Source organism: Salmo trutta, chromosome 2, assembly GCF_901001165.1.
Source record: "Salmo trutta chromosome 2, fSalTru1.1, whole genome shotgun sequence".
NCBI lineage: Eukaryota > Metazoa > Chordata > Actinopteri > Salmoniformes > Salmonidae > Salmo > Salmo trutta.
In genome coordinates, this window is record NC_042958.1 from 48,494,703 (window position 1) to 48,516,854 (window position 22,152).

Sequence of the window (22,152 nt, forward strand, 5' to 3'; positions counted from 1 at the left end):
ATTTTTGGAGAGAATGGATCCTTGCCTTCTGGCTGATCCATATGTGGTATCAGGTTGGGTGGAGAAGAGGTTGGGGAATGTTGGGTAGGTGAAAATGACTTTTTTGTGTCTCCGCCGTTAAGGGCGCTCTGCACCACGGGTCTGGGGACTGTGACTTGCTTTCCTCTCTGGAGCAGGGCGCCTTTGAAAGGAGTGATAACTGGTGTGGCGTTAAGTGTTGATGAGGGCCAACTGAAGTTGAAGATTCCCGGTGTCTGTGACGCCTGCCATTTGATGTGACGCAGACCCAGTGTAGAGCGTGGTGAAACAGAGAAGACACTGTCTGTACTATTGATGCAGAGTTTTTACCAGATAAAGTCAAGTTAGGATGTGTCCGTTAGAGCTTTTGTCCCAAACCCATTACGGTGTTTTAGGTGTCAAGTTTATGGTCATGTGGCAGCAGTGTAGTAAGGAGATTCCTAGATGTGATAAGTGTGCAGGAGGACATAAGACAAAGGAATGTGTAGTATCATTGGAAAAAGTTGTGTGTTTGAGCTGTGGGGGTATCAATGGTGCTGGAGATCAGAGGTGTCCGGTGAGAGAAAGGCAGGTTGAAGTTGCCAGGATCAGAATAGTGCAGAAGGTGTCCTATGCTGAGGCAGTGAAGAGAGTAGTTAAGGAAGATGGGTCCAGGGTGAGGGATCCTAAGAAGATCCCTGGGAGTAGAGTGATAGGAATAGCATGTGCTTCAGTAAGGTTGGTTTGTTGGCGTTCATGGCCATTGTAGTCAATTATACCGCTGGAATGGAACATAAATCACAGAGGATAGATGTTGTGGTGGCAGCTGCAGAGAAGTACTTGGGATTGCTAGGATTTACTGCAGAACAGTTGCAGAGGGTGTTTAGTGGTAGTGTGCTGTCCTCCCAGACTGTTGATCTGGAGTAAGATTAGATAGGGTTAAATATTGGAATGTGGTGGTGTGGTTTTTGTTCTTATTTTGTGAGGGCTAATAGTTGCCAGGGTCATTTTCCTTTTCCTTTCGTAGGTAGGCCGTGAATGGCCTCACACTCCAGTACAGTAGGTGACGGTGTATGCACCTAAAAGTTGGATGCGATCCGCTAACCAAATTCTAAAGAAGAAGACGTGACGTCATTGTTATGCGACCAGTGAAGAAATGGCGAGCAGCAAAAATAGTGTACTTCTCTCTTCTTTGGCGGAGTATGGAGACGACTCTGAGCCAGATTCCAACCCAGAAACCGAAGAAACAGGTAGATAATTTACTTTAGCTACTTATATCAGAGCATGTGAGCGGAGTTGAGCTGTTAGAAATCCCGCACATCGCCCATGGAGCAGTGGGCGCTTCAACACCCATCTATTTGTTGTTTTTAAAGTATTGAAACCAAACCATATGTATTTGAATGAAAAGTATTTGAATAAACATGAAAAGGGGAATGTAAGAAGCGCAACATAATTTGAAATAGGCTACATGTCATTAATTAAACAGCATATAAACACCAGGTTTAGTGTTAGGTCAGGAGCCAGACAGGAAGCCTAAGAAGGAAGGAACATGAATTATTTAGTCTATATTATTTCAAGGTTATAGCCTACGAAGAAATAAATTGTGAAGCATTTGCGAGTGATACGCAATAGGTTGGTTGGGACATAAAGCGTTCAGCATTTAAACAACATTTCTTTGTGTTAAATCATTATAGTCTATAAATTGCCCATATAGGCTGTGACTTAGAATTAAATACAAATTAAACGAAAAATTACTTAGTACGTTTTTGAATGCATTTTTACAAACACGGTTTTGGTCAGTCTGTGGCCTCAGGCTCATGCAATGGTGCCTGGAGAGCATCAGGCAAGCAGCGGAGAATATCTTCTCTTCACCTGCAGAGCCACTGGGGAGGCTAAACACCCTTTTGGACACTCTTGCCAGGCTGGGCAGAGATGCTAAACACCCTTTTGGACACTCTTGCCAGGCTGGGCAGAGATGCTAAACACCCTTTTGGACACTCTTGCCAGGCTGGGCAGAGATGCTAAACACCCTTTTGGACACTCTTGTCAGCCTGGGCAGGGATGCAGAGTTGTTTTTATTTTTCTATATGTAGGCCTAAAGGTTTTTTAGGCAAAATAACCCAATCAAAATGAAAAGCTCCTTGAACATGGGAATATGGCAGGTCTATTGGGCCAATTATGGTCTATTGTATAGATCAGGGTTTATCAACTGGTGGCCCGCTGGCCAAATATTTTTGGGCCCCCCAAATTATTAGATTGTTTTCATATTTTTATTTATTTTTTTACGACATGCAAAAAGTCCCAAATGCAATGTCCCAAGAAGCAAGTTACTCTACCTAAATAATGTAAAAGTTACATTTTAACTTCATTCATGAGGAGAGAGAATACGGGAGACAGTCAACTAATAAAGCAGGCAGCAGGCCATTTTGTGGTGCTGAAACGTAAAGCTGCACACGATCTTGTGGATGTCGGGTGAGATGGATGGGATTTTATTGCGCAGGAAGTCCGACATGTGAAAGCAGGTTCCTGCGTTCATAGAAGAAAATGAGGACTCGCAGGTGTAAGTTGATCCAAACATTGTTAGCACATAAAAACGTTTCTGTATTGTGCTGTATTCCTCTGAGCATGCCACCAAAAATGCACGTAGGGACTCGGCACTCCTGTGCGCATCCCTGATTTGGCTCGACATCTGGAATTCAATCAGCTCAGTTTGAATTGCGGCCTCATCCAGCGAGGGTATTGTTTTCATAGCAAGGCGGGAGAATTCTCCACCTGGGCGGACTGTGAGAGGATCACGTACAAATACCCTTGGGCAATGCTGTAATCTTCAAATCTGGTGGAGAAGTTGTCCCTCAGCTGCTGATGAAATCTTCCACCACCTCTGTGACAATGCTGCGGCCTTGTCCATCTGTCTGTCGTTTCGTCAGTGTGCTGAAGTGTAGTAGCCTTCCAGATGACAAGTCCAAGTCGAACAACTCATTTTTCAGAGTAAAGGCCTCAAGTTTTTCCTCAATGTACACCACTGTTTTCACTCTAACTTGTAACTGCAGATTTAACCCATTTAAGTGACAGAATATGTCAGCCAAAAAAGTAGTCTTTGTAGCTTGCAGTTAATGCTCTCTGCGTCGGGCGTCTGTCTGGGCAGGAACGCCACTTTGACAGTGCCTCATTCTAAATAAGACACACTGGCTTGGCATTGGTAAAGGATGGTGAGATGATCGCATATCTCTCTGTCCATTCTTCCCAGAAACTTCCATTTTCATTATCCACCTTTCTTTTGATACTTTCTGAGAGCAGCGTTCTCTCTTGCTATCAAGTTAATTGTTCTGAACTAATGTTGACCTTAAAAAAGGTAGTGTAGGCTACAGTAGGCTACGGTGACCTGTTTTCCTCCACCAATCAACGCACAGAGAAATAGACAAATAATATTTGAATAGAGACATCTGTGATTTTATGAGCGTAATATTATATGCTAATTATGTTCATCACCGCACTCCCTCTCTTGCTCTTGGTCCTCATCTTTGTAAGCCACATTGATTTAGCACCTGTGTGTTTTTATCAGTTTCTTTATGAAAATATTTAGCTAACTCCATGACAGTAGCTAAAGCAAGGGGCTACAGTAGCACACAAGTAGTCTACAGATGCATGCTGGGCCGGGCCTACCGGCCTACAAATAATATATGAATAGAGACATCATGTACTCTGACTGATATTGCATAGAAATGAGAATTTCACACCCAAATCTGTCCTAACTGAGACGAAAGTGGTTACCTGAAACTCGCATTGTGTAGGTTCAACAATGTTGCTGGCTAGCTACCTACCTAAATACTTTATCGATGTGTTAATGTTATTTTTCTAATGACCTTTGTCCCACAACACGGTAAACAAACACTGAATTATTATTCGTTAACTAAAACAAGGTGTTGTGTGAACCCTGTACAGGATATAGCTAACTTTCTGTGTGGATGGAAGAGGGGCATGTCATCAGCCTGCTAACGTTCCTATCTAGTATCTGAATGTGTCTCGTCCCGCAACGAGCTATTCCTCCACATTACTCCACGTTACTCCACGTTACTCCACGTTACTCCATGTTACTCCACGTTACTCGCTAGATCCCAAAAGACGGAACAGTCCGGCACCTTTTATAAATCAGTGTTGAATAAACTCTCATTTGAATTTTTAACTTATTACGTTATTTAAACTCACTCTACCGGTTGTCCGCCAAGTTCGTCATTAATATGTTATGCCGTTGGACATTTTAGAAAACATATTGACAGGTTGTCGTTGTTATTATGTAAACAGACTTTAAAAAGTTTGCATCACCTGACTGCATGCTCACGCGATATTGAGACTTGTTGAGTTTGTGCAGGCATGATTTTGCTCATGTGTCAGGTGATAGAAATCAGAAAGGCATTACCAGAAAAAAACGTGTCAATAATACTTTTCTGTGGATGTTTTTGTCTAAAATTTCCAATGGCTAAAGGACCAACCAATTTGACAACCAGTAGAGTAAATTCAAATGACAGTTTATTCAATGAGAGGCCGACCTAATCCCAGCAAGCTAGCTTGCTATTGGCTCAGAAACCCGGCAACTGAATGCTGTCATGTTTCCAACCTGATAACCAAGCTCTTTGTCATTCTGCAGAGATCCATGGGGTAGGTCTGGTGTCGGCTGCCTATGGAGAGGACGACATTGGCCGGATTGAGGATGGCGACGACAAGGCATCTGGAGACGAGGACAGTGGGGAGAGCTCCCGTAACTCCGTCGGTTCTTTTTCTCTTTCCAACTTAGTCAGTCTTTTTCACACAGCACCCTGCTAGAGGTATTTCTCAGTGTGTGTTGGGTCACTCAGGGATGTTAACCCTTTGCATTCTTGTCTTTGTAGGAAATGGAGTCTGACGAGGGGGGAGACACCGATGATTATAAGGTATTTGAACCCCCCTGATTGTCGAATGGTTTGGACCTATTTAATGTTTGTTAAGGGGTCATGGGGCTTCCCTGCATCTCAGCGCTAGAGGCATCACTGCAGACGCTGGTTCGATCCCGGGCTGTATCACGACCGGCCGTGATCGGGAGTCCCATAGGGCGGCGAGTTAGGGGAGGCCGAGGTAGGCTGTCATTGCAAATAAGATTTTTTTCTTAACTAGTTAAATAAAGGCTAATAATAATCAAGATTGTCTGGGGGGTGCAAAGAGAAGTGAAGATTGTTAACATTCCCTGTAGGTGCCACTAGGGGGGGCTGTAGATCTATTATATGATTTGTCTTTATTGGCTGATACTTGAAGTCACAAGCCTGCTATCACTATGTACTGGTGGAGTGCTAGGTGCTACTCAAACAAACAGAATCATTACAGGGCTAGGGCCACTTTAATAACATAGCATTATGTATGTGTCTGACAATTGGCTATGCTACGAGGGGCCTATGATCAGGCCCTGGATACAATTTGTCTGCAGAACTGTAGCATTTCATAACATAGGAAGGGCGGGGGCAGGTGGAGGACTGGTGAGGTGTGCGTGTGTGTGTGTGTCTCTTTGGGGGGGGGGGTGTCAGGTCAGGTGGAGGACTGGCTCGGTGTGTGTGTGTGGGGGTCTTGGGGGGGGGGGGGGGGTCAGGTCAGGTGGAGGACTGGCTCGGTGTGTGTGTGGGGGGGTCTTGGGGGGGGGGGGGGGGGGGTCAGGTCAGGTGGAGGACTGGTTCGGTGTGTGTGTAGGGGGGTCTTGGGGGGGGGGGGGGGGTCAGGTCAGGTGGAGGACTGGTTCGTTGTGTGTGTGTCTTTGGGGGGGGTCACGTGGAGGACTGGTTCGGTGTGTGTGTGTGGGGGGGGTCTTGAGGAGTGGGGGGGGGTCAGGTCAGGTGGAGGACTGGTTCGTTGTGTGTGTGTGTCTTTGGGGGGGGGTCAGGTGGAGGACTGGTTCGGTGTGTGTGTGTGGGGGGGGGGTCTTGAGGGGGGGGGTCAGGTCAGGTGGAGGACTGGTTCGTTGTGTGTGTGTGTGTCTTTGGGGGGGGTCAGGTGGAGGACTGGTTCGGTGTGTGTGTCTTTGGGGGGGGTCAGGTGGAGGACTGGCTCGGTTTGTTGTCTTTATGTCAGAGGGAGTGCTTGAGTTGTGGTAAACCGACCCAGAACCTGACAAAGACTAAATCCGTAATGTGTTTTCACTAGCTACTACTTGTTTACTCCCTGTCTTATGATTTGATCCTGTATGTAGCTACTGTTGCCTTAGTGCTGAGACCCACTGTTATGAGTAATGTCTTGTCAGCCACACCATTGGTCCCCACTTTGTCCTAAGGGCCGAACTCCGTAACAGTGCGCTAAGTCATATTCAACTGCTACGTCCTTGCTATTGTATCTTACAAGTCATCTAGTGTTGGGTTTAGATGACGCTAGTTTCCTTTAGGGAGATGTATCTAGCAGTAGGCTCTTGTGTGACTGTTGCACATTGCTTACTGGTAATCTAAGGGAGTTAAACGCTTAGCAGTTTGTTCAAACACGTCTTCAACTCTTAGCCAGAACTTACTGGTATTAGCTTGTTTGTTGCACAAGCGTTGATTTATCTAGCCACTACGTTCTCCTATCCACTGCATATACAATGGCTTTGATTAGATTGAATTGAGAAAATGCCGTATCTGTGTTAGACATATTTGTGTGTCAAATAACAGGAGTAATAGAATGGATTTATGAAGGTGATTCATTTATAGAGCAGGATGTATATGGTGGGATACTTTTACTCTGGCCTGCTCTCTTTAGAGGGACCAGGAGTGGACTACTGCCACAGACTAGAAGAACAATGATGGAACCATGATAGAACCATGATAGAACCAACACTCCTTCTCTCCTTGGTCAATGAGAAGGCAGTGGGGTGGAAAACGATGGGCGGAGGAGGGGTTGTCACCAAATGTGTCACATTTGTCTCTTGATCGTGTCAAGGACAGTGGTGAAAGAGTGGGGGTTGTTTGACTGTTTCTTGCCCCCTCTCTACCACCTTGATCTGTGTTTTTGCCGATAGTGAATATGCAGTAACCCAGAATAATGTCAGTTTGGCTGCGCTGTTAGTTCTGTTGCTATAGTTTCCTCTCTGGCTGAAAGTGCCATTTATTACAGTGAGATGGGGGCAGGGGGGGGAAGAACCTCTGGTAACCACACCCCTTCCTGGGTCTTCCTGTCCTACTTAGTTTGGCCCTCGGGCCCTCTTCATGACAATTCTTGGATGTGTCCATGCAGTTGCTAGGTGACTGGGTGGCAGAAAGTGTATGTGTTCCAGTGAATAAGAGCACTGTTCCTTTCTGCTGAACCCCAAGTTCTGGCGAAGACGGGACATATTTTAGAAGCTGCTCAGATCGCCCCACCTCCTGCCAAGCCCCTGTTTTCACTAGAAAACTCTGGGGAAGTAGATAAAGGTCTCATTGCCAAAACCCTGAAGTATCCCTTTAAAGGCCCACCTCAGAGGAAGTTGCCGCACCTATGTAGAGTACTTCCTGTCCTAGAGCAGAAATGGTCATTTAGGTTCCACCTCGAAGACTGACGCAGGCTGCTAATACATATTCAGGAATTGGGGGTGGGACGTTGTGGTGACTTCCACGTGTAGCAGAGAAATGACACCAAATAGGCCACTGACTGACAGCTGTCAGTAACTAGCTCGCACGCTAACCTTAGCCAGTTAATGAAAGTTACAATGCATTCGGAAAGTATTCAGACCCCTTGACTTTTTCCACATTTTGTTACGTTACAGCCGTATTCTAAAATTGATTCCATTGTTTTTCCCCCCTCATCAATCTGCACACATTACCCCGTAATGACATCACAATACCCCATAATGACATCACAATACCCCATCATGACATCACAATACCCCATCATGACAAAGAAAAAACAGATTTTTAGAAATGTTTACTCGAAAAATTTAAAATAACAACAGAATTTACATAAGTATTCAGACCCTTTACTCAGTACTTTGTTGAAGCGCCTTTGGCAGCAATTACAGCCTCGAGTCTTCTTGGGTATGACGCTACAAGCTTGGCACACCTGTATTTGGGGAGTTTCTCCCATTCTTTTCTGCAGATCCTCGCAAGCTCTGTTAGGTTGGATGGGGTTTCGTTGCTGCACGGCTATTTTCCGGTCTCTCCACAGATGTTCGATCAGGTTCAAGTCCGGGCTCTGGTTGGGCCACTCAAGGACATTCAGAGACTTGTCCCGAGGCCACTCCTGCATTGTCTTGGCTGTGTGCTTAGGGTCGTTGTCCTCTTCAAATCAAATGGTATTTGTCACATGCGCCACATACAACAGTGAAATGCTTACTTACAAGCCCTTAACCAACAATGCAGTTTTAAGAAAAATACGTTTTAAGAAAAAATAGATAAGTAAAAAATAAAAGTAAGAATTAATTAAAGAGCAGCAGTAAAATAACAATAGTGAGTCTATGTACAGGGGTTACCGGTACAGAGTCAATGTGCGAGGGCACCGGTTAGTCGGTTGGAAGGTGAACCTTTGCCCCAGTCTGAGGCCCTGAGTGCTCTCCTGAGCAGGTTTTCATCAAGGATCTATCTGTACTTTGCTCCATTCATCTTTGCCTCGATCCTGATCAAGTTGTAGAAACATCTCAAGGATGATCAATGGAAACGGGATGCACCTGAGCTCAATTTCAAGTCTCTTAGAAAAGTGTCTGAATACTTATGTAAATAAGGTATTTCTGTTTTTTTATTTTCAATAAATTTGCAAACATTTCTAAAAACCTGTTTTTGCTTGGTCATTATGGGGGTATTGTGTGTAGATTTCTGCCTATTTGCATTTTATTTAATCAATTTTAGATTATGGCTGTAACGTAACAAAATGATACAGAAGGCACTGTATCAATGCATTGTCTAAATTGCACAGCTATGTATCACTTTGCAGCCAGTGTTTGTGATTGCCATGCTGGTAGGTTGCAATTAATCCCAGCCCTTAAACTAAACGTAGGCGTGAAAATAATTAGCGCATTACATTTACATTTACGTCATTTAGCAGACGCTCTTATCCAGAGCGACTTAGAAATTGGTGCATTCACCTTATGATATCCAGTGGAACAACCACTTTACAATAGTACATCTATATCTTTTTGGGGGGGTTAGAAGGATTACTTTATCCTATCCCAGTTATTCCTTAAAGAGGTGGGGTTTCAGGTGTCTCCGGAAGGTGGTGATTGATTCCGCTGTCCTGGCGTCGTGAGGGAGCTTGTTCCACCATTGGGGTGCCAGAGCAGCGAACAGTTTTGACTGGGCTGAGCGGGAACTGTGCTTCCGCAGAGGTAGGGAGGCGAGCAGGCCAGAGGTGGATGAATGCAGTGACCTTCTTTGGGTGTAGGGCCTGATCAGAGCCTGAAGGTACGGAGGTGCCGTTCCCCTCACAGCTCCGTAGGCAAGCACCATGGTCTTGTAGCAGATGCGAGCTTCAACTGGAAGCCAGTGGAGTGTGCGGAGGAGCGGGGTGACATGAGAGAACTTGGGAAGGTTGAACACCAGACGGGCTGCGGCATTCTGGATGAGTTGTAGAGGTTTAATGGCACAGCAGGGAGCCCCGCCAGCAGCAAGTTGCAGTAATCCAGACGGGAGATGACAAGTGCTTGGATTAGGACCTGCGAATGTTGTAGAGCATGAACCTACAGGATCGGGTCACCGCCTTGATGTTAGAGGAGAACGACAGGGTGTTGTCCAGGGTCACGCCAGGGCTCTTAGCACTCTGGGAGGAGGACACAATGGAGTTGTCAACCGTGATGGCGAGATCATGGAACGGGCAGTCCTTCCCCGGGAGGAAGAGCAGCTCCGTCTTGCCGGGGTTCAGCTTGAGGTGGTGATCCGTCATCCACACTGATATGTCTGCCAGACATGCAGAGATGCGATTCGCCACCTGGTTATCAGAAGGGGGAAAGGAGAAGATTAATTGTGTGTCGTCTGCGTAGCAATGATAGGAGGGACCATGTCAGGATATGACAGAGCCAAGTGACTTGGTGTATAGCGAGAATAGGAGAGGGCCTAGAACTGAGCCCTGGGGGACACCAGTGGTGAGAGCACGTGGTGCGGAGACGGATTCTCGCCACGCCACCTGGTAGGAGCGACCTGTCAGGTAGGGCGCAATCCAAGAGTGAGCCGCGCCGGAGATGCCCAACTCGGAGAGGGTGGAGAGGAGGATCTGATGGTTCTTCACAGTATCAAAGGCAGCAGATAGGTCTAGAAGGATGAGAGCAGAGGAGAGAGAGTTAGCTTTAGCAGTGCGGAGAGCCTCCGTGACACAGAGAAGAGCAGTCTCAGTTGAATGACCAGTCTTGAAACCTGACTGATTTGGATCAAAAAGGTCATTCTGAGAGAGATAGCAAGAGAGCTGGCCAAGGACGGCACGCTCAAGAGTTTTGGAGAGAAAAGAAAAAAGGGATACTGGTCTGTAGTTGTTGACATCGGAGGGATCAAGTGTAGGTTCTTTGAGAAGGGGTACAACTCTCGCTCTCTTGAAGACGGAAGGGACGTAGCCAGCGGTCAAGGATGAGTTGATGAGCGAGGTGAGGTAGGGGAGAAGATCTCCGGAAATGGTCTGGAGAAGAGAGGAGGGTATAGGGTCAAGCGGGCAGGTTGTTGGGTGGCCGGGCCGTCACAAGTCGCAAGATTTCATCTGGAGAGAGAGGGGAGAAAGAGGTCAAAGCATAGGGTAGGGCAACGTGAGCAGGACCAGCGGTGTCGTTTGACTTAACAAACGAGGATCGAATGTCGTCAACCTTCTTTTAAAAATGGTTGACAAAGTCATCCGCAGAGAGGGAGGAGGATTCAGGAGGGAGGAGAAGGTGGCAAAAAGCTTCCTAGGGTTAGAGGCAGATGCTTGGAATTTAGAGTGGTAGAAAGTGGCTTTAGCAGCAGAAACAGAGGAAGAAATGTAGAGAGGAGGGAGTGAAAATATGCCAGGTCCGCAGGGAGGCTAGTTTTCCTCCATTTCCGCTCGGCTGCCCGGAGCCCTGTTCTGTGAGCTCGCAATGAGTCGTCAAGCCACGGAGCAGGAGGGGACATAGAGAGTCAAGGGATGCAGAAAGGGAGGAGAGGAGGGTTGAGGAAGCAGAATCAGGAGATTGGTTGGAAAAGGATTGAGCAGAGGGAAGAGATGATAGGATGGAAGAGGAGAGAGTAGCAGGAGAGCGAGAGCGAAGGTTGCGATGGCGCAATACCATCTGAGTAGGGGCAGAGTGAGTAGTGTTGGAGGAGAGCGAGAGGGAAAAGGACACAAGGTAGTGGTCGGAGACTTGGAGGGGAGTTGCAGTGAGATTAGTAGAAGAACAGCATCTAGTAAAGATGAGGTCAAGCGTATTGCCTGCCTTGTGAGTAGGGGGGGCGGTGAGAGGGTGAGGTCAAAAGGGGAGAGGAGTGGAAAGAAGGAGGCAGAGAGAAATGAGTCAAAGGTAGACGTAGGGAGGTTAAAGTCACCCAGAACTGTGAGGGGTGAGCCATCCTCAGGAAAGGAACTTATCAAGGCGTCAAGCTCATTGATGAACTCTCCAAGGGAACCTGGCGGGCGATAAATGATAAGGATGTTAAGCTTGAATGAGCTAGTGACTGTGACAGCATGGAATTCAAATGAGGAGATAGACAGATGGGTCAGGGGAGAAAGAGGGAATGTCCACTTGGGAGAGATGAGGATTCCAGTGCCACCACCCCGCTGACCAGATGCTCTCGGGGTATGCGAGAACACGTGGTCAGATGAGGAGAGAGCAGTAGGAGTAGCAGTGTTTTCTGTGGTAATCCATGTTTCCGTCAGCGCCAAGAAGTCGAGGGACTGGAGGGTAGCATAGGCTGAGATGAACTCTGCCTTGTTGGCCGCAGACCGGCAGTTCCAGAGGCTGCCGGAGACCTGGAACTCCACATGGGTCGTGAGCGCTGGGACGACCAAATTAAAGTGGCAGCGGCCACGCGGTGAGGCGTTTGTGTGGCCTGTGCAGAGAGGAGAGAACAGGGATAGACAGACACATAGTTGACAGGCTACAGGAGAGGCTACGCTATTACAAAGGAGATTGGAATGAAAATTAACTAAACAACTGGGGAAGCAAGAGAGCAGGGCCTCCCTCACGAACCATTCACTGAAACACTCATGCTCATAAGACTCACGAAAACATCCGAAGTCAGACGTTTAGATTTGGCACTTCAAGCCCAAATATATCATACTTTGACTAAAACTTATTGACTTACATCATTGTGCAACATCGCGGGTAAGCTCTAGCCATCGTCTTTCAGCTCAAAAAAGTGGATTTCTACTGGTATAGGCATTTTAACAAGATGTATAACTGGTATGGGCATTTTAACAAGATGTGTAACTGGTATAGGCATTTTAACAAGATGTATAACTGGTATGGGCATTTTAACAAGATGTATAACTGGTATGGGCATTTTAACAAGATGTGTAACTGGTATAGGCATTTTAACAAGATGTATAACTGGTATGGGCATTTTAACAAGATGTGTAACTGGTATGGGCATTTTAACAAGATGTGTAACTGGTATGGGCATTTTAACAAGATGTGTAACTGGTATGGGCATTTTAACAAGATGTATAACTGGTATGGGCATTTTAACAAGATGTGTAACTGGTATGGGCATTTTAACAAGATGTATAACTGGTATGGGCATTTTAACAAGATGTATAACTGGTATGGGCATTTTAACAAGATGTATAACTGGTATGGGCATTTTAACAAGATGTATAACTGGTATGGGCATTTTAACAAGATGTGTAACTGGTATGGGCATTTTAACAAGATGTGTAACTGGTATGGGCATTTTAACAAGATGTGTAACTGGTATGGGCATTTTAACAAGATGTGTAACTGGTATGGGCATTTTAACAAGATGTATAACTGGTATGGGTATTTTAACAAGATGTATAACTGGTATGGGCATTTTAACAAGAAGATGTATAACTGGTGTAATTGACAGTGCATCAACATCGACAGCAGCTGCGACGTTATGCTTCCTGGAGATCCAGGACAGTCCATGGTTCTTTGAGTGATGTGAAACCCCCCTTTTGTGTGTTCTCTTCAGGAGATCCCAGAGGCAGAGAGGAGAGACCCCAATGAGCTGGTCGGTGAGTGTATATATACACACACCCAAACAGACAAATCAACACGTTTGACATACAGACGGATACAATACAAACTTGGTGTTAAATATTTATTTATATTGTGGTAATTGAACATTAGATGCCCAAACTGTTTTTGGTTTGACTTGATGAGTAACTGATGTAGCTGGGAGTTCAGTAAGTCTTTGTCTTCAGACTGGGTAATTCAGCTTGTAAGTGTGTCATAGGGTAAAACCATTTGAATTCAATCATTTTGACAGCATCGCTTTTGATTTTAAACCAAACTTTCCCATACACATTTGCCCATGGAAGAAGTGGTCAGAAAGGGACTTTTATGCCATAACATTCAGGAGATAATGGTGCTCAGAGTTGACCCATTTTGCATACCCTACCATACTATGAGACTTCCATACCCTACCATACTATGAGACTTCCATGTCTTCATCACTGGAATATAATAGTTGTTTGATATCATTTAAAAGCTTACAACAGGGTTGTCTATTTTATTATTTCCCTCATCTTTTTTTAATGTATTTTTTTTTTAACCTTTAACATCAATTATCTAAAACCTGCAAACTGATTTTTTTCATATTGGCATATGTTGTAGCCTAGACCCTATTTTACATCTGAAGTTTTTGTTATGCCCGCCATTGGTTGAGACACAACATGTTCTTAACCCAACCAGTCCCACTCATTTTAAACATTGCGTGTTTTTTAAAATTATTTTTTACCTTTATTTAACTAGGCAAGTCAGTTAAGAGCAAATTCTTATTTTCAATGACGGCCTAGGAACAGTGGGTTAACTGCCTAGTTCAGGGGCAGAACGACAGATTTTTACCTTGTCAGCTCGGGGATTCGATTTCGCAACCTTACGGTTAACTAGACCAATGCTCTAACCACTAGGCTATCCTGCCGCCCCGTGTTTGAGCTACAGACTTCTGGATTGTACCATTGGATTTGTCTATTTCTTCTGCATCCATAGATACTAATAGTTGGTATGTGTGATTAACGGAGGTTAATTAAGCTCCAGCGGTGTTTGTGAGACAAGGGCGGATCCCGAAGGGCCGGGTCTTTAAATTATTATTCTTTTTTTTAAAAACGTCTGTAGAGTCCGAATGATTTGAGCTACAAACTATTGATAGCTATTTGGAAGCTGAGACTCTCATGAGCACTCACATGTAACACGAGAGTCGTTAGACGGTAAGGGGTTCTTCTAAATAGAAGATGATAGGAAATCCCAGGACATGGTGTCTATAATACTGTAATAAGCTCACATAGTTGCTGGTACACCATTTACTACCACAAAGATGGCCCCCAGTCCACCCACCGTCAAATGTCAACTTAAATGGTCATGTCTATTCTATTATCTATATGTCTATGATTTCAATAGGTTTCCTATGGAGGATTGACAGTATAATTTAAAACAACAGATATTTCCATTCAAGTCAACATTCTCTGATGTGTGGACCTCCAACCATTTTTGTGGTACCTTTTTGGAAGTAGAAGTTTTTCCATTTTTGTACATTTATCAGCCTAAACATGACACCCACCCTGCATTCAAGAGCACGTTGTGTCTCAGCTGATGGCGGGCCCAACACAGATACCTTAGATGATGTAAAATAGGGTCTAGTCTACAACATATGCTAATTTGAAAAGATCGGAGTTGACATGTTTTTTAAAATTTGTAGTAATTGTTCATTGACGTGTGTGTGTGTGTGTTCAGAGCAGGAGAGAACACACTGCTCTATTAGGCCATTAAACAGTAGTACCAATCGGGTTGAAACCCAAATCATTTTCCAATCGTTTAGTTCGGAACAGAACCTTTTTTATTTTTTTTTCGTTCCGTTCTGATTCTGTTCCTTGAAAATGTTTGTTATTGTCCGGTTTTCGGTTCTGTTCCCTGAACCGGTTCCAACCCCTGCTACCTATCACACCCTCTACTGTGTGTGTGTTACTGTCTTATAGTGTGTGTATACGTGTAAGAGAGGGAAACTGTGTGTACACACGTACGACCCCACATCCAGGTGCCAAATTTCACACACATGATGTAATACAACACTAATCTCCCGTGTCACGCCCAAACTCTACTTTATGGGAGAGAGGATGGATGTGTATGATAGTTATGTTTGACCATTTGGAGTGGTCTGAATACCTACCTAGAACTAAGATCAAATCAAAGTTTATTTGTCACGTGCGCCAAATACAAGTGTAGACCTTACAATGAAATGCTTACTTACAGGCTCTAAACAACAGTGCAATTTCTAAGTTAAAAAAAGATATAAGGTGAACAATAGATAAGTAAAGAAATAGAAACAACAGTAAAAAAGACAGTGAAAAATAACAGTAGCGAGGCTATGTACAGGCACTGGTTAGTCGGGCTGATTGAGGTAGTATGTAGATATGGTTAAAGTGACTATGCATATATGATAAACAGAGAGTAGCAGCAGTGTAATAGAGGGTTTGGGGGGGGGGGCACACAATGCAAATAGTCCGGGTAGCCATTTGATTACCTGTTCAGGAGTCTTATGGCTTGGGGGTAAAAACTGTTGAAAAGCCTTTTGGTCCTAGACTTGGCACTCCGGTACCGCTTGCCATGCGGTAGTAGAGAGAACAGTCTATGACTGGGGTGGCTGGGGTCTTTGACAATTTTTAGGGCCTTCCTCTGACACTGCCTGGTGTAGAGGTCCTGGATGGCAGGCAGCTTAGCCCCAATGATGTACTGAGCCGTACGCACTACCCTCTGTAGTGCCTTGCGGTCGGAGGCCGAGCAGTTGCCGTACCAGGCAGTGATGCAACCAGTCAGGATGCTCTCGATGTTGCAGCTGTAGAACCTTTTGAGGATCTGAGGACCCATGCCAAATCTTTTAAGTTTCCTGAGGGGGAATAGGCTTTGTCGTGACCTCTTCACAGCTGTCTTGGTGTGTTTGGACCATTCTAGTTTGTTGGTGATGTGGACACCAAGGAACTTGAAGCTCTCAATCTGCTCCACTACAGCCCCGTCGATGAGAATGGGGGCATGCTCGGTCCTCCTTTTCCTGTAGTTCACAATCATCTCCTTAGTCTTGGTTATGTTGAGGTAGAGGTTGTTATTCTGACACCACCCGGTCAGGTCTCTGATCTCCCTATAGGCTGTCTCGTCATTGTCGGTGATCAGGCCCCCCACTGTTGTGTCATCTGCAAATTTAATGGTGTTGGAGTCGTGCCTGGCCACGCAGTCGTCGGTGAACAGGGAGTACAGGAGGGGACTGAGCACACACCCCTGGGGAGCTCCAGTGTTGAGGATCAGCGTGGCAGATGTGTTGCTATCTACCCTCACCACCTGGGGGCGGCCCGTCAGGAAGTCCAGGATCCAGTTGCAGAGGGAGGTGTTTAGTCCCAGGATCCTTAGCTTAGTGATGAGCTTTGAGGGTACTATGGTGTTGAACTTTGAGCTGTAGTCAATGAATAACATTCTCACATAGGTGTTCCTTTTGTCCAGGTGGGAAAGGGCAGTGTGGAGTGCAACTTCTTTTCCCCCGTTTTCTGATCCATCCCTCATCTCAGACATATTTTGGGTCTGATCTGTTCCACCTGAAATCCGAATCGCCAAAACAATTCTTCACCTGGGTATTGATTTTCCCCAAAAATGGGATCTGTGAACACCTGTAGCTTGAGGTAGGCCTAGTCAGAGTTGATCATATAGGGCTGGGACCTCTTGTGGTTTAGAGAGCTGTGATTCAGACCGCTGTCTGCTATGTTCCTGTTACCTCACACACACACTGCAGGCTGTGTTCATGTAAAGCACGCTAGGGCGTATGACTCGTCTGACTCGGTATGGTATTTTCTACTGCTCATTAGTGTACTTGCAGCCAAGTGCATATTTGTGTGTAGTGTGTTGTTGTCACTGAGTACATCGTGACTCTGTAATGGCTTCTGTCTGTTAACTCTCTTATGTGTGTGTGTGTATCTCTGTGTGTGTCGTGTTCACAGTCCTGTCGGTGCAGTTAGCCAGTAGGAGAGGGTAACGCCCTACCCCTCCCTATAGGGGTTTGTCATACCCTCTCCTCTCCCCCCTCCTCCCCACCACATCCTGCCTTGTCTGTAGGTGAGAGGGGTAACGCCCTTCCCCTCCCTATAGGGGTTTGTCATACCCCTCTCACCTACAGACAAGGCAGGATGCGGTGGGGAGGAGGGGGAGAGGAGAGGGTAGGTCAAGCAGGGTAGTGTGAGGGTTCGGGGTTTGCTTTTGTTTCCACCTTAGCATCAAACAAAACAACAAGACGAGAGGGAGAGAGAGAGAAGTTTGAAAATAAAGAGAGTAAAGAGAGATTGAGGGGAGGGGGAGGGAGCCTGGAATGAGTTGGGTACATAGAGGAGCTTGTTGCCTACACACCATAGTGTATGTGACCTACGATACAGGCTAAAAGAGAACATCTGCGGTGTCGTGGTCCTAGAGGTTTAACTGATAGAAATGTTTTCATCTAAATTCACGCTCAGTCTTGTACCTTACTTATCTGTTCTCACATGCAAAGTTTACACACATTTTGCTCAACCATTTAAAGCCTGTGATAGATTGACAGTGCTGAGTGCCCTCCCACTGATGAGGCTTTAGACTGATGGATGCCTGGCCTGGAGTCAGAAAAAGAAAGAAAGAAAAAGAGGAGAGAAAGGAGGGAAGAGTGAAAAAAGGGCATCCTCTCTTCTCTACACAAGCCCCAACATACCCTCCCTGACTGGGTGTGGTAACTAGGTCTCATACCAGGACCAGATGGTCCTGAACACCGCACACGCATGCAGAACAACCTTCAGTTCAGAATTGCGTTGAACATGTTGATTCAACACACTAGTTTTACAGACATGATTTCTGGGTTCACCTCTAAAGAATGTAGCTACTAGACTGTCTAGTCTGCTCTTCTGATTGGTTCTTTTTCTGTGTTTCCGCCCCAGCTCTGTTCTCAGAGAAAGTGAGGAACATGTCACCTGACAAGATCCGGATCCCCCCTGAACCACCAGGACGCTGTTCCAGTCACCTACAGGTACCCACAGCCTACTTACCTGTATCAGTCACCTACAGGTACTCACAGCCCTACTTACCTGTATCAGTCACCTACAGGTACCCACAGCCCTACTTACCTGTATCAGTCACCTACAGGTACCCACAGCCTACTTACCTGTATCAGTCACCTACAGGTACCCACAGCCCTACTTACCTGTATCAGTCACCTACAGGTACCCACAGCCTACTTACCTGTATCAGTCACCTACAGGTACTCTCAGCCCTACTTACCTGTATCAGTCACCTACAGGTACCCACAGCCCTACTTACCTGTATCAGTCACCTACAGGTACTCACAGCCCTACTTACCTGTATCAGTCACCTACAGGTACTCACAGCCCTACTTACCTGTACCAGTCACCTACAGGTACTCACAGCCCTACTTACCTGTACCAGTCACCTACAGGTACTCACAGCCCTACTTACCTGTACCAGTCACCTACAGGTACTCACAGCCCTACTTACCTGTACCAGTCACCTACAGGTACTCACAGCCCTACTTACCTGTACCAGTCACCTACAGGTACTCACAGCCCTACTTACCTGTACCAGTCACCTACAGGTACTCACAGCCCTACTTACCTGTACCAGTCACCTACAGGTACTCACAGCCCTACTTACCTGTACCAGTCACCTACAGGTACTCACAGCCCTACTTACCTGTACCAGTCACCTACAGGTACTCACAGCCCTACTTACCTGTACCAGTCACCTACAGGTACCCACAGCCCTACTTACCTGTACCAGTCACCTACAGGTACCCACAGCCCTACTTACCTGTACCAGTCACCTACAGGTACTCACAGCCCTACTTAACTGTCCCAGTCACCTGAACTGCAAAGCTATATGACTAGCTATCACTCTTGCATACCTGTGCAATTCCTATTTGTCTAAAGGGGTCTGGTCACCTGTTCTAAACAGTCATCACTTGCACATTTGTCACACTGGCCTACAGCACCTCCAATTTAGCAGTGACCCAGTAAGCTCTCTGTCAACAAGTAGTAGACTGCTGGAGAAGGAGGGAGGGAGGGAGGACAGGTAGGTAGGTGTACAGGAGGGAGGGAGGACAGGTAGGTAGGTGTACAGGAGGGAGGGAGGACAGGTAGGTAGGTGTACAGGAGGGAGGGAGGACAGGTAGGTAGGTGTACAGGAGGGAGGGCGGACAGGTAGGTAGGTGTACCGGAGGGAGGGCGGACAGGTAGGTAGGTGTACCGGAGGGAGGGCGGACAGGTAGGTAGGTGTACCGGAGGGAGGGAGGACAGGTAGGTAGGTGTACAGGAGGGAGGGAGGACCGGTAGGTAGGTGTACAGGAGGGAGGGAGGACAGGTAGGTAGGTGTACAGGAGGGAGGGAGGGGAGGGAGGGAGGACAGGTAGGTGTATGGTGTACTGGAGGGAGGGAGGACAGGTAGGTGTATGGTGTACTGGAGGGATGGAGGGAGGACAGGCTGGTGTACTGGAGGGAGGGAGGACAGGTTGGTGTATGGTGTACAGGAGGGAGGGAGAACAGGTAGGTTTATGGTGTACTGGAGGGAGGGAGGACAGGTAGGTAGGAGTATGGTGTACAGGAGGGAGGACAGGTAGGTAGGTGTATGGTGTACTGGAGGGAGGGAGGGAGGACAGGTAGGTAGGTGTATGGTGTACAGGAGGGAGGGAGTACAGGTAGGTAGGTGTATGGTGTACAGGAGGGAGGGAGGGAGGACAGGTAGGTAGGTGTATGGTGTACAGAAGGGAGGGAGGGAGGACAGGTAGGTAGGTGTATGGTGTACAGGAGGGAGGGAGGACAGGTAGGTAGGTAGGTGTATGGTGTACAGGAGGGAGGGAGTACAGGTAGGTAGGTAGGTGTATGGTGTACAGGAGGGAGGGAGGGAGGACAGGTAGGTAGGTGTATGGTGTACAGGAGGGAGGGAGGGAGGACAGGTAGGTAGGTGTATGGTGTACAGGAGGGAGGGAGGACAGGTAGGTAGGTGTATGGTGTACAGGAGGAGGGGAGGACAGGTAGGTAGGTGTATGGTGTACAGGAGGGAGGGAGTACAGGTAGGTAGGTGTATGGTGTACAGGAGGGAGGGAGGACAGGTAGGTAGGTGTATGGTGTACAGAAGGGAGGGAGGGAGACAGGTAGGTGTATGGTGTACAGGAGGGAGGACAGGTAGGTAGGTAGGTGTATGGTGTACAGGAGGGAGGGAGGACAGGTAGGTAGGTGTATGGTGTACAGGAGGGAGGGAGGACAGGTAGGTAGGTGTATGGTGTACAGGAGGGAGGGAGGACAGGTAGGTAGGTAGGTGTATGGTGTACAGGAGGGAGGGAGGACAGGTAGGTAGGTGTTTGGTGTACAGGAGGGAGGGAGGGAGGACAGGTAGGTAGGTGTATGGTGTACTGGAGGGAGGGAGGGAGGACAGGTAGGTAGGTGTATGGTGTACAGGAGGGAGGGAGGGAGGACAGGTAGGTAGGTGTATGGTGTACAGGAGGGAGGGAGTACAGGTAGGTAGGTGTTTGGTGTACTGGAGGGAGGGAGGGAGGACAGGTAGGTAGGTGTATGGTGTACAGGAGGGAGGGAGGGAGGGAGGACAGGTAGGTAGGTGTATGGTGTACAGGAGAGGGGGGGAGGACAGGTAGGTAGGTGTATGGTGTACAGGAGAGGGGGGGAGGACAGGTAGGTAGGTGTATGGTGTACAGGAGGGAGGGAGGACAGGTGGGTAGGTGTATGGTGTACAGGAGGAGGGGAGGACAGGTAGGTAGGTGTATGGTGTACAGGAGGGAGGGAGGAGAGGTAGGTAGGTAGGTGTATGGTGTACAGGAGGAGGGGGGACAGGTAGGTGGGTGTATGGTGTACAGGAGGGAGGGAGGAGAGGTAGGTAGGTAGGTAGGTAGGTAGGTGTATGGTGTACAGGAGGGAGGAAGGACAGGTAGGTAGGTAGGTGTATGGTGTACAGGAGGGAGGGAGGGAGGAGAGGTAGGTAGGTAGGTAGGTGTATGGTGTACAGGAGGGAGGGAGGACAGGTAGGTAGGTGTATGGTGTACAGGAGGAGGGGAGGACAGGTAGGTAGGTGTATGGTGTACAGGAGGGAGGGAGGAGAGGTAGGTAGGTGTATGGTGTATAGGAGGGAGGGAGGACAGGTAGGTAGGTGTATGGTGTACAGGAGGGAGGGAGGAGAGGTAGGTAGGTAGGTGTATGGTGTACAGGAGGGAGGGAGGACAGGTAGGTAGGTGTATGGTGTACAGGAGGGAGGGAGGAGAGGTAGGTAGGTAGGTGTATGGTGTACAGGAGGGAGGGAGGACAGGTAGGTAGGTGTATGGTGTACAGGAGGAGGGGAGGACAGGTAGGTAGGTGTATGGTGTACAGGAGGAGGGGAGGACAGGTAGGTAGGTGTATGGTGTACAGGAGGGGGGGAGGAGAGGTAGGTAGGTAGGTAGGTAGGTGTATGGTGTACAGGAGGGAGGGAGGACAGGTAGGGTATTTTTATTTTGTTTATTTCACCTTTATTTAACCAGGTAGGCTAGTTGAGAACAAGTTCTCATTTAGAACTGTGACCTGGCCAAAATAAAGCAAAGCAGTGCGACAAAAACAACACAGAGTTACACATGGGATAAACAAACGTACAGTCAATAACACAATAACACAACACAAAATCTATGTACATTGTGTGCAAATGTAGTAAGATTAGGGAGGTAGGGCAATAAATAGGCCATAGAAGTGAAATAATTGCAATTTAGCATTAACACTGGAGTGAGAGAGGAGCAGATGATGATGTGCAAGTAGAGATACTGGGGTGCAAAAACCAAAAAATAACAATATGGGGATGAGGTAGTTGGGTGGGCTATTTACAGATGGGCTGTGTACAGGTACAGTGATCGGTAAGCTGCTCTGACAGCTGATGCTTAAAGTTAGAGAGGGAGATAAGTCTCCAGCTTAAGTGATTTTTTTTTTTTTGCAATTCGTTCCAGTCATTTGGCAGCAGAGAACTGGAAGGAAAGGCGGACAAAGGAGGTGTTGTGCTATGGTACCTGCTGGAGTGTGTGCTATGGTGGGTGTTGCTATGGT

At 46.9% G+C, this 22,152-nt stretch overlaps 1 protein-coding gene across 4 annotated transcripts in view; it reads left to right on the forward strand.

Annotated features, from left to right (window-relative positions):
• The first annotated feature begins 1,111 nt into the window (after positions 1-1,111).
• The window catches only part of LOC115156236 (SAP30-binding protein), a 30,521-nt gene continuing 9,480 nt past the window's right edge, over positions 1,112-22,152 (forward strand). For 2 of the 4 annotated variants that reach the window (XM_029703675.1, XM_029703690.1), the window contains exons 1-5: positions 1,112-1,247; positions 4,643-4,788; positions 4,884-4,925; positions 13,041-13,083; positions 18,004-18,092. In XM_029703675.1, coding sequence (XP_029559535.1) covers positions 1,154-1,247; positions 4,643-4,788; positions 4,884-4,925; positions 13,041-13,083; positions 18,004-18,092 — 414 coding nt within the window. In that variant the 5' untranslated portion in view covers positions 1,112-1,153. The remainder of the gene's footprint in view (positions 1,248-4,642; positions 4,789-4,883; positions 4,926-13,040; positions 13,084-18,003; positions 18,093-22,152) is intronic. The other 2 variants (XM_029703681.1, XM_029703699.1) reach the window with 1 other exon arrangement.